Below are 17,946 nucleotides of genomic sequence, written 5' to 3'. Positions count from 1 at the left end.
AGATGGCTATTATACACGCAGCTTGTCTGCTCTTCACTGGCTTCCCCTCCTTAGGAAGGAAATCGTGTGCAAATGAGCTAACAACGAGCAGCTCATTTGCATGCAATTTCCTTCATGCATGCCCGTTCCTTTCCGAATCGCTAAGGGATTGGTAAGGGAAGGGCTTTTTCCATTCAGTTAGTGCATCAGTTAGTCCACTGCAGTGCCCCCTAGGGTGCCCGGTTGGTGTCCTGGCATGTCAGGGGGACCAGTGCACTACGAATGCCGGCTCCTCCCATGACCAAATGAGTTGGATTTGGTTGTTTTTGAGATGGGCGTCCTTGGTTTCCATTATCACCGAAAACCGGGGACAACCATCTCTAAGGTCGACCATCTCAACATTTAGGTCGACCATGTTGAGATTTGGGCGTCCCCAATCATATTATCAAAATGAAAGATGGCCGCCCATCTTGTTTCGATAATACGGGTTTCCCCGCCTCTTTGCGAGGACGTCCTGCGAGGACACCCTCAGGAAAACTTGGGCGCCCCATTCGATTATGCCCCTCTTTGTGTCCTGAGGTTAGCCTATAGTGAATGAACATAATGCTCTACACTCTTCCCTTATCTGCATCTGTGATCCCATTCAATAATAGTCAGTCTTATGAGGTACAAAGTTTCCTGGATTCTGGGGCAAACCTCTTCCCTTTTGAATCAAACAGTCTCTCCTTTCTAGGATAAACTTCCACACAGATTCTTCCCAATGGGGATAATCTAGTACACATATAACCCCTGGTTTCATCACAAGTTCTGGGCACCAGCTAGCTCTTTGGGTCAGGTACCCAAAACCAGGGCCACAAACAATGGTTTTGTTTACTGAGTTGGTCACAGGCTGGGGCTGAGCATGTTCTCGGTAGGCCGTAGGGTTTTAATAGTCTCTGAGCAAACTGACTTCACTCGTACTCCAAAGAAACTCTTCTCTCCAAGATTTATGTTAAATGCAAAATAGAACTTTACTGGAACACTTCAAGTTATTGATAGAGGCTTTTGTGCCAGTCCAAGACTACTGGTAAACGTTCCAGCTACTGAATAGTCTCTTCCTAAATCCTAGGGTATTTTACATATTTACAGTTCCATCCAGACCTCCAATACCCATCCTTTCTGGCAGAACAATCCTAGGCAAGCTGTCCCACTGGGCTTTTACCCAGCCACTGGACCCACTCAGGATCGGATCCCCCTGTCTGTCCTCTACTTTCAGAGGTGCACTTCCACGAGCTGCTGCCTCTGGCACCAAACAGACTTCTTCTTGCTCTGCTCCTGGGGTGGGGGGGGGGGGGGTTCAACCCTTTCTACCCTCCCAGAGCTCTTCTCACAGTCATTGCTATTGTTAGCAGAAACTACCTTTTTGGTCATCCTTAGGTTATTGGGCCTGATCAGAATAACCCCCTCTCCTCACAGGTCCTGGCGGGGGTGATGGCAAACAAAGACTATGTACTTGTTAATACTACAACTTTTACAATATTCAGACTCCACCTCACTTATAATATCTCTTGTCACTTATTCTCCCAATACCTCCCTCTGGGCCGGGTTCTTCACCTTCCCACTCATATTGCTCCTCTCTCCAGTGAATCTGGAGAGTTCTACAAACCAGTTCTAGTAATCCCCTGGGGGAAATCCACTCACTTTCTCATTCCTAATTTACCAGGGGATTACACACAGTGTTCCCACCTCCCTCAGCTCCTTAGTGGGGTTTCTCTTAGGTAATACACACAAATTCACCACACTCTGACTTATATAAGGGTGGGCAGTACTGCATGCTCAGTTTTACTTAAAGGAACGTGCAGGATGTCAGGAGGAAGAAAGAGCACAGGGCAAGGAATGTGGCATGCTGGAGACCGGCGCTGAAGAAGGCTTCAGCTGGCAGGGGTTTGGGACCCCGCCAGCAAAACTAGTGGCCCGGATGAAATTTGGGGGGGGGGGGGGGCAAGCCCCTGTGGCCCCACCTAGCTAAGCCACTGGCTGTAACCAGATTGTATACCTTTCCTCTCTTCTCTGTTTTAGTATGGTCCTGAATGTAGGAGCATACTGGGCTAGTGACAAACCTGAAAGGATCCTTATATTTAGGAAACATAAGTTGTATGTGATATTTTTGTGCTGGGCTAAATAGTTTTCCAGAGCTATACTGCCTTCATCAGGTCAGTGAAGAATAAGATAAGAATGACGTGACCAGAATATACAAGAAATGGAATTCCCAATAGGCGGAACAGGCAACTACCTATGGGTAGCTGCCCTTAAAGAAGCGATCTGTGGCTGCCTTGCTGTATGTGCCATCACGTGTTAGTTATTTTAACAATGGAATTGCTCCCATGATGTCTATGAGTCTTTGGTACATTCAACTGTTCTTCCATACCCCTGGGCTCTGATAGCTTTAAGAACTACTTGGCTGAAAGCAGCCACTGTGAGCCACAGCTGCATCTCACACCTTCAGGGCCGCTGAGAGACACAGCCAGGACCGGGGCACCCCCATCCCCCCACACACACATACATTTACGCCACCCCCACCCCTTACCTTCCTCAGTCTGTCTCCTGCACCTGTGTGCCAGGATCCAAATGATTGTATTAACGCGATAACCCGGGTGACCTGGGCTATCTTGTTAATGCAATCATCTGGGTCTTGGCATGCAGGAGCAGCAGAAGAGAGACAGACCCGGAAGAAGTTTTACTGCACTAGGCCCCCCCCCCTTGGAGGCCAGGCCTGGGGAATTTTGCCCCCACTGCCCCCCTCAGTGACCCTGCACACCTTCTTCTCATTGTTGCATACAACTACTACTACTACTACTACTTAACATTTCTATAGCGCTGCTAGGGTTACGCAGCGCTGTACAATTTAACATAAAAGGACAGGCCCTGCTCAAAGAGCTTACAATCTAAAGGACAAGTGAGTAGACCATAGGATGGGGGCAGTCAATTTGGGGCATACAAGCTCTCATTTCCCCATCCCTTTTACAAGGAAGAACATGTCAGACTTAATAAGAGCCCTTGCTGTGCCCCAGGTGAGGCTCATTAATATTCCATCCATTTCTGGGACTGTCACGACCCTGTTAATGGGAGACAGGCATAAGTTTAAGTTCCTTTATTTTTGATATAGCGCTGAGAGGCATGGCTTGGTGGGGAAGAGGGAAGATGGGGAGCAGGGCTGTACCTATGCATCAAGCTCCTGGAGGAAAAGTCCATAGTCCGCTAGTGAGATAGACATGGGGGAAGCTACTGCTTGCCCTGGGATTGGTAGCATGGAATGTTGCTACTATTTGGGATTCTGTCAGGTACTTGTAACCTGGATTGGCTACTGTTGGAAGCAGGATACTGGGCTAGATGGACCATTAGTCTGACTGTGTGTGGCTATTCTCTAGGTCAGCAGGAGGGGTGGGAATAGTAAGGGAAAGCAAATACTCTCCAACAACAGAGCACAGTTGTTGCTGAAGCCTGTCTACTTGCATCCCACTTGCTGTTGCCTGAAATCCAATATAATTCTCTATTATTTATAAACCATTACTCTGGAGGGTCACGTGATGCAGTAGGCAGGATAGAACATGTTCTATAGATGCTCTGGGGCTCTTTATGCCATCAGCCCCTTTGACTAAATGATGAAACACAATCTTCTCCCAGTGAAAAAAGACACTCTGTTATACTCATAGCTGATCATCTGAGCCATTTTGAAAAACTTTTATATAGCCATAAAAACAACAAAGAAAGGAAGAGTCAAGAGTAGGTTGGGTCACTCCAAGATGGCAGATGCACAGGGAGGAGGGCTGCTGGGCCCGGAGGACACAATCACTCAGGCAGTCTCTATAGCTCTTATCCACGTGCTGGACTGTAAGTTCAATCAAGTTTTCACAAAGCTTAGTGAAATTTCTGATACAATGAAAGAATAATACACTCCTAAGACTCCTAGATTACTTCAGAATCGGTGGAAACACTCTCAAATGGATCAAGGGTTTCCTAACTACCAGAACATATCAAGTGAAATCAAGCACAAACATATCATAACCTTGGAAACCAGACTGTGGAGTACCACAAGGATCACCACTATCACCGATCCTTTTCAACCTCATGATGATGCCACTAGCCAAGGCCTTATCCATCCAAGGCCTTAACCCATTCATCTACGCTGACGACATCACAATATACATCCCCTACAAACACGATCTGGCAGAAATCACCCATGAAATCAAGCTCAGCTTAAACATCATGGATTCATGGGCTAATGCATTCCAACTAAAACTTAACACAGAAAAAACACACTGTCTCATTATCTCATCCCAATACAATACATACAAACCCACAAACATCAACATCCCAGGTTACACCCTCCCTATCTCAGACAGCCTGAAAATTCTCGGAGTAACAATCGACCGAAACCTCTCACTAGAGAACCAAGCGAAATCCACCATAAAGAAAATGTTTCACGCAACGTGGAAACTCAAATGCGTGAAACCATTCTTCCCGAGGAAAATATATCGCAACTTGATTCAATCGATGGTACTAAGCCATGCAGACTATTGTAATGGAATTTATGCGAGATGCAAAGAACAAATCATAAAGAAACTTCAGACTGCCCAAAACACAGCAGCCAGGCTTATATTTGGAAAAACACGATTTGAAAGCGCCAAACCCCTCTGAGAAAAATTGCACTGGCTCCCAATCAGAGAACGTATCACATTCAAAATCTGCACAATGGTTCATTAAATTATTTATGGCGAAGCCCCAGGATACATGACAGACCTCATAGACCTGCCAACCAGAAACATTACAAGATCAGCATGATCATAGCTAAATCTCCACTACCCAAGCACCAAAGGACTAAAATACAAATCAACTTACACATCCAGCTTTTCCTACTTAAGTGCACAACTATGGAACGCACTGCCAAAAGCAGTAAAAACCACGTTCGACCACCTAAATTTCAGGAAAGTACTAAAAACAAACCTGTTCAGAAAGGCCTACCCCACCGACCCAACATAAAAACCGGGTTACCTGCGACATAACGAAACCAAAAACAGTAATGGACATTTCCAACCTTTACTCTTCCCCTCTAAGTTCCCCTAATGCATCCACCATGTATGAACCTTATTCTATCACAATATCACCTTGTATTTGTTCATACTGGAACTGGCAAACGCCGTTACGGTACTATGTAAGCCACATTGAGCCTGCAAATAGGTGGGAAAATGTGGGATACAAATGTAACAAATAATAATAATAATAATACAGGGAAAAAGATTCCATGGCAGAGCAGAGGACGTCTGATTTGGAAAATAGCTTGCAGATGATGACTGCAGAGGTGAATAAATTAAAAATGCTTTTGGCACAGCAGAGAAATTACAATTTGGAAAATCATTTGCAATGAAATCATGTTTACTGGACCTGCCTGAGAACATCACTGAGCCAGAGCTGCAAGATTTCCTAAAGGGGTGGCTGCCATGTGAACTTAGGCTTAGCGATCATTTGGGAAGGCTCAGAAACTGAACAGGCATTGCTCATTATTGAACTTTGCCCATAAAATTGCACTAATGTGAGCAGTGCAAACAGGAACGGTACCCTTCATATGAGAGCAAGAAAATTCTCTTGCCCCAAGATCACTCGTGGAAAGAGTCTGCACAGCAATGAGAACTCTTGCTGCTACTGTATGTGTGAGGTTGCATGCTTTGAAGTTGCAGTTCGCATTCAGCAGTATCCAGCACAACTAAGGATCCTGCCCAAATCAGAAGCATGTGTGATGCAGTCTGCTATTAAGGCCTGAGCATTTTTGGAATGTATTGGAGATTGCCAGCATGATCTGAAGGGCTGGAATTTGGAGTCCTGGACATAATTTGAGCTCCAAGGAGCTTTTAGAATGGAGACTCTTTCCCTCACCCCTCTTTTCTCATTCTCCTCCCCTCTCCCTTTCATGTTCTAGATTAGTATTGGGAACAATGGAAATGTGGCCATTGTACAGCCATTCTAAAAATGGCCTCAACGCGCAGGGAAACCCACACATTGATCATAGCACATGGCCCCTTTTAGTGCAGCTTAGTAAAAGGGTCCTAAAATTAGCTAAACTGCAAATATGAAGTAAGGCTTGAACCAAGTAGAGAAAAACAGCCTGGTCTCCAGAGAAAAGAAGTAGATAGAAAGATAAAAACAATTTGTTCCCCAGAAACGAGAAATAACTGGGGCAACTTTCCAGATTAAGAAGGGCAGTGATTAGCTAGGGGTGGAGGTTCAGAAGATGTCCACCTGATGTAAGATGAATATCTGTACGTTGTATCCATTGATCCTTGATATTTATTCCATTTTTCACCTATAAAAAAGCAGGTTTTGCAGATTGTAATTTGGAGAATAAAAGATCCACAGAAAGTCTCAGTCACTCTAGACTCTGATCATCTTCTTGACTGGCAACATTGTTGTGCACAGTGGTGAACAAAGCAGTTTTAAATAACTTGTTAAGACTCATTCTTTCACAGCTTTCCAGATTGGAGGTATATCCTTAGCAATTCACACACAGAATCCAATATCCCTTGCTAGTGTCTACTATCCCTTGCCTTAATCCCTCCAGTGGTCACTTCTCAATTGGTGTACCTTTCTGTAATCTGGATGTGCTAAGTCCCAAGGTCTAAACAACAATGTCTATCTTTCTGGACATAGACATCTTTTTGACCCTACTGAAATCAGAGCTGGATGTCCATATTATGGCCCTCTCCTTAGTCCTGTCCAGACCACACTTCCCTACCATAAGAATGTATTGAAGTTTTAGATGTCCATATCCTGGCTTTATCAAATCGAGATTTGTATGTCCATGCAATATGGATGTCTAAAACACAGGGTAATGACCATAATCACCAACTATACAGATATTTTTTGGTTGCTACCCCCCTCCCCATTCAGTATACGGATAGTACAAGGATGTTCAGACATATTTTCAGCCCAACAGTATCCATATAGCCTTTAAATACCTATAGATAAGGAATGTTGTCAGTAAACATATAATTGCCTTTGAAAATTGACTCCCATTTATATTAATTTCATTTTAACAGTTATACCCCAAATTATCCCAAACATACTCGGGTTCAACGTGGCTAACAGTGTATAAACAACAGGCTATGACGGTCCAGGTCTAGCTGGAATCTGTGAGCCCTTGTGCCAGTCCCACAAAGGAGACTGGCGGTCTACAAACCCAAGTTCTTCACCTGTGATGGTTGAGCCCCCAGGTTCAGGTGACCAACAGGACTTTAGGCTAGGCAAAATAAGGAAATGGGCTCTGGTAGATGGTGGCAGATGATCGATAGATGGTGGCAGATGATCGATAAACAACAACACCCTGGTGGATTTGGGGTAGGCCGCAAGGCCAGACTGCATACAGAGAGGACAATAAGAAGGCTAAATGCCAGGTTCTGGTTCTGATCCTCACTATCCCTAGTCAGGTTACATTTCTGACCTTGTGGAAGGATATAAATGGTCCAGTGAGGCTCTGCCTGGGTGGAGGAACGCTGAAATCCCACAGGATGCATATGGAAGCAGAAAGGAAGTGGGAAGTAGACCACAAGTTCAAAAGACCAAGACAATTATCTTGGATCTTAAAAAGTCTTTATTAGTCAATGATTCAAATCTTTATTAGTTAGCGACTTGACACAGTACATTGTTTAGGACTTAGGCCTGCATCAGATGTCTAAAAACAAATGTGTGTCAGATGTACTACTACTACTACTACTCTATTTAGCATTTCTATAGTGCTACAAGGCGTACGCAGCGCTGCACAAACATAGAAGAAAGACAGTCCCTGCTCAAAGAGCTTACAATCTAATAGACAAAAAATAAAGTAAGCAAATCAAATCAATTAATGTGTACAGGAAGGAGGAGAGGAGAGTAGGTGGAGGCGAGTGGTTACAAGTGGTTACGAGTCAAAAGCAATGTTAAAGATGTAAACAATATGGAATATAAAGACATGAAAATATATATAAAAAGACATGAAAATATCTATAAACAGTATACAAAAACATATTAATGTACATGAATATATAGATGTAAGAGCATTCATGATTTTAAGATACATCAAAATATGGTTTACTAAAATATAGTTTAGTAAACTAAAAAACTTTGTTGGTACTTTAAGTGAAATCATAAGGACATAAAGAATAAAAGCCATGACCAGTATAATACTCATAATGCAACACATAGTATAAAATATATTCTACAGTACAAAAGACCTAATCTATTAGGGATAGTATTCAAAAAGAATGATAAATGCAAATATTAAAAATACAGTCATAAATAAGAGCTGAAAACATAGACTGACCATTACATAAAAATACACAAAAATCTCCAATAGAAACAGTGTCTTGAATGATGGTACAGTAAATTGGTCTACAAGATATACATTATAAAACATCAAAATCTAATTGTGCATCAAGAGCAAAAAGTATACCAAGTGTCTGTGTGGAGAAGTTCATCATAAAATTGTGAATAGAAAAAAAGTGAGTAGAGAGACTGATTCCAACAATCTGAACCAAAGTGTGTCAGTTTTATAATGATACTAGTAAAAAAGGCCCGTTTCTGTTTGAAAGGAAACGGGCGCTAGCAAGGTTTTCCTCTGAGTGTGTATGTTTGAGAGAGTGTATGTGAGAGTAACTGTGTGAGAGAGAGGCTTCTGTTCCTGCTGCTGTGCATTTCCAGTGTTGTGCTGATTCGCTGCTCCCTGTATCGTGGCTCCGCCCCTCTCCCTTCTACTGGCCAATCTGGTGTGGGTTGTGTGACGTCACTATTATCTACTACATGAGGGACACCACCTCCAGCGGAAACAATGGTTCCAAGCCACATTGAGCCTGCAAATAGGTGGGAAAATGTGGGATGCAAATGTAACACATAAATAAATAAATAATGACAAAAATGATGATATACGGAAGTCAAGTGTTTCAGGCAGAGATTCCCTTGATCAATACCTGCAAACCAAGTCAGAAGACATCAGTAATATTGAAGCCTGGCCTGATCAGAAGGATCTTTTTATTAGACTCAGCAACCTACTTTCTGCTAGTGAAGTTGTTGAACATCTTTTTAACCGTGCTAGCTCTCATAAGTACACTCAAATGAGTGGCCGCCATTTTCAAAAAGTTAGTTTTACTCAAAGCAAAGTGGATTGAATTGCAGAGCAATAAATTTGTTGGCATAAAAATGTTAACAATACTTAACATTCATTGTAGTTGTGGTACTTTTGCTTTTTACTCAAAAAGTATTATATTAGGCAAAACACTTGAGATTACTGACTATGAATTTCCATCTAAAACTCAACCAGGAAAAAGCTAAACTTTTGTGGCTGGGTTCCCCTAAGGATATCATGGGAAAAGAAGTGTTTACTATCAGAAATACAAATTTTTAATTTGAATTTTCATCTCGGATCCTAAGAGTAGAGGTAGAAAGTCAGTTCACCATGGTTAATAAAATTAATGATAGTACAAAGTTCTTTTTTGCTATTAAGAAAATTGAGATACATTCAGCGATATTTTGAATTCAACTTGTGGTACAATCACTGCTACTCTCTAAGATTAATAATATTGTTTATATGGGTTGCACTAACTCTATTGTAAAAAAAAATTACAAACGGTACAAAATTTAGCAATTATGGCTTTTCTCTTGGACTGGACGAATCTGTGGTGCAGAGAAGGGTGACGAAAATGATAAAGGGGATGGACGACTTCCCTATGAGGAAAGGCTAAAGTGGCTAGGGCTCTTCAGCTTGGAGAAAAGGCAGCTGAGGGGAGATATGATAGAGGTCTATAAAATAATGAGTGGAGTTGAACGGGTAGATATGAAGCGTTTGTTCACGCTCTCCAAAAATACTAGGGGACTGGGGGCATGCGATGAAGCTACAATGTAGTAAATTTAAAACAAATCAGAGAAAATATTTCTTCACTCAACGTGTAATTAAACTCTGGAATTTGTTGCCAGAGAATGTGGTAAAGGCGGTTAGCTTAGCGGAGTTTAAATAAAGGTTTGGACGGCTTCCTAAAGGAAAAGTCCATAGACTGTTATTAAATGGACTTGGGGAAAATCCACTATTTCTGGGATAAGCAGTATAAAATGTTTTGTACTTTTTGGGATCTTGCCAGGTATTTGTGATCTGGATTGGCCACTGCTGGAAACAGGATGCTGGGCTTGATGGACCTTTGGTCTTTCCCAGTATGGCAATACTTATGTACGGTTCAATTATGTACCATAGTCTTTTGGTCTCTTTATGGAAATGTTCCTCTTTATTTGACAGGATTTTTCCCTTTATTGAATAGGCATTGCAAGGGCAGGTACGACTTAAATTTCCATCAGCGAGTCAGGTTAAATGTTTTAGACAACTATCTTTTTTGCCCTACCAGGCTGCATCACTTTGGAACCCTCTTTCTACTGCTGTGCGCTCATCGAGGGAATACTTACCGTTCCGCAAGCAATTGAAAATCTTTTTCTTTAAGAAATATGTGGGTTGGGTTTAATGTGTGCATAGGTTCTGTACATCCCTGGATAATTGTTCTGGTTAATGTTACTGTGATCTGCACAGAACTGTGGAGGTTATTGCAGAATATAAAGATCAAAATGTAATGTAAAGTAAATTTTAATGTTTTTCACTGTACTTTTACTTAAGTATTAAAATATACATTTACTTTTACTTAAGTACTTTGACAAATACTGACAGTAAGCATTTTCACACAGACACAAAATGAGAGTATGTAGCTCTATGTTTAGTAATGAGCAGAATAAAGGTAAGAGCTGCAGGGAGCTATCTACACTTCATTGTTGAAATAAAGCAGAAAATCATATAAAACTTCTTTCTGTTCCTTTGGTGTTTGTGGCATCCTTGGCAAATAGGGGATCTGAAGAAGTGATAGCAGGTCTTTGTCAGCCACCCCTGCAAGTCAGAGTGTATACAGCAGCTGTCAGAGACTAAGGGCAAGGTCATATAAATGAGTTTTCTTGCTAGGAAAGCCCAGAAGGAAATGAAAGTTATGCTTAAATGATAAAATTAAAACCTACCAACAGAGGGCCCTATTTTCAAAGCTATTTTTCTTGAGTCACAGGAATAGAACAAAATATATAGAGCAAAGAATGAAGCGTACTGAAGGCTGAGGCAGAAAGCTTGCATTGGACCAATGCATTGATGGCTTAATATAGCCACCCTCTGCTGACAGAGGAACCCAGTCCTACTCTTTTACCCGTTTGTAGTCTTGGGTAGCCGAGTTACATCAAACTCAACCCAAATCTCAGGAGGGAGGTGTTACAAGAAATTACTCCATTCGTATAAATAAGAAACGGATGGAAACTAATACAAGTTGCTTTTAATGTGAGTATATGTCATGTTAAGAGAATCAATTGATGGCACAGAATTCTAATTTTATTACTCAGGTAAGAATGTACAACCACTAAGTTTTACTGCACTTTTTTTAACTAGTTAAAATGGATTTGAATGTTAAAATTGTACAATAGTTTAAAAGATGTTTTAAACCCTGCCTACTGGATCCACATAATTACAATTCTAAAATTTACAACCAAAATCCAGGTAAATATAGAGTAAATATATTTAAAATTAAGTTAACATGAAACTCTATTTACTTCACTTTTCTTTCTTTATAGAGTGTTTTCTATTTACTTAAAATTACTTTTCTTTATTTATAGAGTGTTTTCTATGAGGTAAGTATACCTTTAGCCCTCTCCTCAAGTCACTTCACTGGCTCCCTATCCATTTCCGCATTCAATTCAAACTTCTCTTACTGACCTATAAGTGCATTCACTCTACCGCTCCCCAGTACCTCTCCACTCTTGTCTCTCCCCTACACCCCCCCTAGGGTACTCTGTTCTATGGATAAATCTCTCCTGTCTGTCCCCTTCTCCTCTACTGCTAATTCCAGACTCCGTTCCTTTTATCTCGCTGCACCTCATGCCTGGAATAGACTTCCCGAGCCTGTACGTCTAAGCCCCATCTTTGGCCGTTTTCAAATCCAGGCTAAAGGCCCACCTCTTTAACGCTGCTTTTGACTCCTAACCACTACTCACTTGCCCTGTACCCTTTTATCCCCACCTTTAATCCCCTTACCTCTTAGTTGTTCTGTCTGTTTGCCTGTCCTATTTAGATTGTGAGCTCTTTCAGCAGGGTCTGTCTTTTCATGTTATGGGTGTACAGTGCTGCGTATGCCTTGTAGCGCTATAGAAGTGATAAGTAGTAGTACTAGTAAAAGTGTATTAAATGTGATGTGTTTCTGTTTGTGTGTTCCTTTCATTTAAAAGTCCCAGGGTTTTTAACCTCTCTTACACGAGCACGCAGTTATGGAATGCATTACCCACAGACCTAAAAACAATCAACGAAACAACTATCTTTCACAAATCTCTGAAGACATATTTCTTCAACAAGACCTACAATGAGAACCTATAGCCTCACTAATCCACCTCTCCAACCCATTCCGTTATGAAAGCCCACCTCTATAATTACCCTAATAAATCCCTTCCTTCTTCTTTCTTCCCTGAATTAAGCTCTGCACAATACTAACTGTACCCAATATATTGGAATAACTATGCTAATAAAACTATGTAAGCCACATTGAGCCTGCAAATAGATGGGAAAATGTGGGATACAAATGCAATAAATAATAATAATAATAATAATCTTCTTTACTTATCTGTTCAAGCTTTCTTTATTTCTGTCTTATCTTCCAGTAATCTGACTTTCAAATAAAAATAAAGGGAAAGGATCTTTCTTCCTAAATGTGAGTGTGACTATAATTAATATGTGTCTGCCTGCTACAGGATACCTTCACTGAAATTGGATAACTCAGGATCTGTTTTATCAGTCTTGCTGTTATCAAGATGTGTAGTTTTCACCAGCCAATCTGCGCACCCAATTGTTAGCAACTTTTATAGAATTTGGGGGGTAATACCCATGCACTTCAGCAGTTAAAATTACTTAAGTGTTCCCTTTAGAACTAATGTTCTTTGAATTGTAGTCACTGCTTTCTAGTAAATAATTTCTTGGTGATGTTTTAAGAAAATCTTATATAATAAAACTCACCCTCAACGTTCTGAAGACACTGACATCACTTCCGTCACTTCCTTCAAGACGGGTTTGAAGGGTTCGTGGTGGTGAAGCCACCGAAATCGCCAAGTCTCGGGGCCCCGCCCTCGCGTCAAATGTGATGACGTCGAGGGCGGAGCAATGGCGTCACACACCGAGGGCGGAGCAATGGCGTACAGTGCGTTCAGGAGGTGCGGAGCAATGGCGTCAGAACGATGAAGGGGTCGGTAGGTAGGTAGGGAGGGAGGGCGAAGGGGGGGGGATGTTGGGGAGAAAACCTTGCTAGCACCCGTTTCATTTGCTCCAGAAATGGGCCTCTTTTACTAGTATATTTCAATCACCGAAGAATTTATTTCTTTTCTCAAAAAGTTTTTTTAACCTTCAGCTCAGATTTTTAAAGTGTTTAGATAAAATAATCATCAGCAGTTCAGCTTTTGTTCCTGATACAATTTCTTAAAGCAGCATAAGAATTATTTAAACTGCTTCTCTTATTAGTTACTGCTAGCACCTTAAGGGCAGTGCAGGCAGGCCACAGGAGTCCTATAAGGCCACAGTTCATGATGTCATTGGAGGGGGCATCCTGAAGAACTTCCACCATAGGCCCTTTAAAGGCAGATCTGGGGCATGCCCGCCTAGAGGAAGGGCCACTGCCAGCCTGTGCCGGAAGCAACTGAATCCAGGGGACCCGCATGAGCGGCAGAACTCTGCAAGGCGCCAGGGACCGTGGCACCGGCTGCCTGCTGCATTGGAGGGGTGGATCAGAGGCCTGTTGAGAGCCATGGACTCCTGCCGACTGCCAAAGGTGAGTCAGGGACAGGGCACAACTGCAGTCGTGACACATAGTGTGTAAATGGAAGCGGGGTGTTCACATGGGCAGAGTATGAGAGGGGCATGAGCGGAGCTGCCATTTACGTACTCAACTTACAAAATACTGTAAGTTACGTGCACCATTGCCACATTTACATGACTGCAGTTATACCAGAGCTATGGCTGGTGTAACTGCAGGTGTGTACATGTTAGGTACACTGATGCTGGGTTATAGCCGTCCAGATGCCATTATAGAACAGGCTCTCGCTTTGTAGCATTGGGGTGCCTAAAAGAGGGTGCCCAGTTATAGAACTGCCCCCCTATATGTGTAAAAATGGACAATTTTGCAAAGGGAAAGCACATGTATACTTAACTGCCACTTTCACGTGCAGCCAGGATCATTGCTCTTGGAGCAGGATTTAATAATCATGGGTCCAATTTTCAGCCTGTACGGTGACTGGAATAATTTAAATGCTAGCCTCAGTGCAGCTATCCGTATGATAAGTTGTGCTGAATATATGGATAGTGCAGGCACTGGCCAACACCATCCAGTTAGGTTACGTCTGCTATCTATCTGTCTGTCCTACCCTTTTCCCTTATTTGTCCTGTCTGTCTGTCTTGATTTAGATTGTAGCTCTTTTGAGCAGGGACTGTCTTTTCTTCGTGTTAAATTGTGAAGCGCTGCGTATGACTGGTAGCGCTATAGAAATGATTTATAGTAGTAGAAGTAATAGTAGTAGTAACTGAATTGTTTTGCTTACACATTTCAGTTTGCATATTTTTAGGTTTTGCTTTATGGAAAACAGAGAACCAACAGACACATTAAGAACTGAAACCTTCTGTCTGCATGAAGAATCCTTCAGTTCTCCGACAATGCTTACACATCCTGTCACTATCCTTGTCCCATTCTACTGTAGCCCAGTTAACTCAAGGAGCGTAAGCTACATGGTGTAGTTTCTGTATGGTGCAATCACTGGGAACATTGCTGAATGCGGCACTCTATAAATTATAATCACTGGCAGCGATGATGCTCATAACAAATCTAAACAATGGCCATGGCCAGTGCAACACAAGACTACCTCTACTTCAAGAAGCAGGTGAAAGCTTGGCTCTTCAACCAAGCCTTTAATGGAAGAAGTAACTAACTTGTCAGTCTCACTCACACACACAAGGATTGACTCAGGCAGCAGGACATGTTTAACCACTCCTAGCCTAACTGAGATAATATTTAACCATCTCTCTGACCTCACGTGCAACTTTCTTCAAATCAATCACCTTACTTTCTAATTCTTCCTACTTTCTTACTCATCTATATTTTACAACTTTGCCTTACCCTTCACTACCAATTATAATGTTCTAGAACATATTGTGTTGTCATTGCAAGTAGTATACCATGCCATACTTTGTATTGTTGTTCGAATATTTTTACTGCTCTAATTGCCTCCTGCTCGTGTTTGATCTATTCTTACTGTACACCGCCTTGAGTGAATTCCTTCAAAAAGGTGGTAAATGAATCCTAATAAATAAATACAAAAATAATTAAACCAGTAAAATGCGGCTGTCCTCCATAGTCTATACCTGCTTTGTATGGTTTAGAATTCACTGCTAAGCTTAAAGCAAGGGATCCCCAAACTTTTAATGAGAAAGGCTACACGGAACATTTCAAACCACTGAGAGACAGCCATATGGGGAGTGGGGGACATCTCCCCTCAGGGTATGCTGAGCAGGGGAGACCCTGTGTAGTCCTGTTGGTGATTTTGAAATGGACGGAAAGTAAAAGGTAGGATTCCTAGCGCTATAGCAAACATGACCATATTACTGACACTTTTATTACTGAGATACAGACAATCATGCCACATCACCTGGCAATCCAGACCCTCCCTCCCCCCAAACAACTACCTTCTTTCTCCCCCTTCCACCCTATCTGCCCCACTCCTTAACCATATTCCTCCCTTCTCCCTAGCATCGACCTTTACCCTTTTGCCCCAAACATCTACTCTTTTTTTTCACTTTCCCATCCAGCTTCACCCAATTCTCTTCCCTTTACTCTTCTCCCTCCCCTGAGTATCTCCCCTCTTCCCCCTGTCCCTGCTATGAGCATCTCCCCTCTTCTTCCCCCCACCCCCACCCAAAGCATCTCTCTCATTCCATCATGGTAGCTCTCTCACCTCACAGCAGTACTCCAGTTTGGTTATCTTTCCTTACAGCATCACCTTCAGCTCAGGACGTTTTTTAAATCACGCTAACTCCAACTCTGCTACTTTGGTTTGCACCTGTAGAGCCAGCAGCTTGCACTCCTCTTTTTTTTTAATGAGGGTGAGAAACAGGAGGACACAAATGCCCAGGCAAATTGCCCTTAACTGCCTAAGAAATTTGCTCTGCCACTACACCTACTCACTGCCAGCCAGCTCACCTGCACCTTTCTTCCTGCTCTTATGCTTGTGAACCTTCATCCTAAGGCACTGGTGGGAGAACATGGGAGGTTACTGACATGTAGGTAAAGCCATGCACAAGAAGTGAAAGAGTGGGAGGGAGAGAGAAAGAAAGGAAGGAAAAAAAAGTGCTCTACAGATCACAAAACCAAGCTCTGTGTGCACCATTCATGCCTTCTGCATATTTGGGGCCCTCTTGCTTAAAACATTCTTGGGCTTCACAAATGAACACTAAGCAATAAGAAAGAAGATACTTTTACCTTTCACATCAAGGCACCGGGGTGGGCTGTCTGACCAGATAAGGTTAGGCATGCACTCAACGAACTCTGACCCCTCTAGTCTGTATCCAGGAAAGCACTGATAAAATATCACTCTTCCCTCCGGGAAGGAAGACTCGGATTCAGATATATTTATATAACTGTGAGAAAGAACCAATGGCCTCGGACAACCTGCAAATTAAGAAGAGATACGGTTCTATGATCAAGACAGCATGCCACTAGTTTTTCATGACTGAATTATGAGAGGTAGGGAGAACAAACCATGGGAAAATTAGGTTCTTACCTTGGTAATTTTCTTTCCTTTAGTCACAGCAGATGAATCCATTAACTGATGGGTTGTATCCGCCTACCAGCAGGTGGAGATAGAGAACACTGAAAAACCATAGTGCCTCTTGGACGGCTAGCCCCAACTGCCTTCAGTATTTGAGGTTTCCAAAGTAGAGTGAACCATAAAGTTATAACATCATAAACTTTCCTCACAGCAAACAAACGCCCCCAGAACAGGAGCAATAACCATACAAAGGAGGGACGATCTCAACCTCCTGTAGTAGAACATCATGTAGAAATTCTGAGAACTGGTTTCCAACTTCTCCCAATGAGATATATATCTGCATGAAAGATCTGAACAAAAAACAAGTCAGACAAGGAGGGATCACGGATTCATCTGCTGTGACTAAAGGAAAGAAAATTACCAAGGTAAGAACCTAATTTTCCCTTTCTTGTCATCAGCAGCAGATGAATCCATTAACTGATGGGATGTACAAAAAGCAATCCCTACTTAGGGTGGGAACAGGCCACACCACAAGCAAGCACTTGTGCTCCAAAAACAGCGTCCTACTTCGTTGCAACATCCAGCTTATAATGACGGACAAATGAGAGCTGAGAAGCCCAAGTAGCCGCACTACAGATCTCTTGAAGACAGAGTGCACACGTTTCAACCCACGAGGAGGAAATAGCTCTTGTGGAATGCGCCTTAAATGCTTCAGGCGGAGGCCGACCTGAAAGCAGATATGCAGCAAAAAATGACTTCCTTGAGCCAACGGGCTATAGTGGCCTTAGACCCTGGGCCTCCACGCCGAGGACCTGACAACAAGACAAAAAGGCGATCAGAAGTCTTGAAGTCATTTGACATCTGTAGATACTGCAACAGCGCCCTGTGGACATACAGAAGATGTAACTGCCCAAAGGAGTCCGGGAACTCTTCCCTAGAAAAGGAAGGAAGAAAAATGGGCTGGTTCAGGTGAAACACTGAAACCACCTGAGGCAGGAAGGAAGGCACTGTACGTACCGTTACTCCGGACTCCGAGAATTGCAGAAAAGGGTCCCAACAGGACAGCACCTGCAGCTCAGACACGCGTCTAGCCGATGTAATGGC

At 42.5% G+C, this 17,946-nt stretch overlaps 1 protein-coding gene across 1 annotated transcript in view; it reads right to left on the bottom strand.

Annotated features, from left to right (window-relative positions):
* Window positions 1-17,946, bottom strand: part of SUSD4 (sushi domain containing 4) — a 216,054-nt gene that overhangs the window by 16,054 nt on the left and 182,054 nt on the right. Inside the window, exon 5 of the mRNA XM_030195973.1 lies at window positions 16,554-16,742. Coding sequence (XP_030051833.1) covers window positions 16,554-16,742 — 189 coding nt within the window. The remainder of the gene's footprint in view (window positions 1-16,553; window positions 16,743-17,946) is intronic.

The sequence above is a fragment of the Microcaecilia unicolor genome, chromosome 3 (genome assembly GCF_901765095.1).
Source record: "Microcaecilia unicolor chromosome 3, aMicUni1.1, whole genome shotgun sequence".
In the NCBI taxonomy this organism is placed as follows: domain Eukaryota; kingdom Metazoa; phylum Chordata; class Amphibia; order Gymnophiona; family Siphonopidae; genus Microcaecilia; species Microcaecilia unicolor.
Note: the sequence above shows the minus strand (reverse complement) of the source record. Positions and strands in the feature narration are given on the sequence as shown.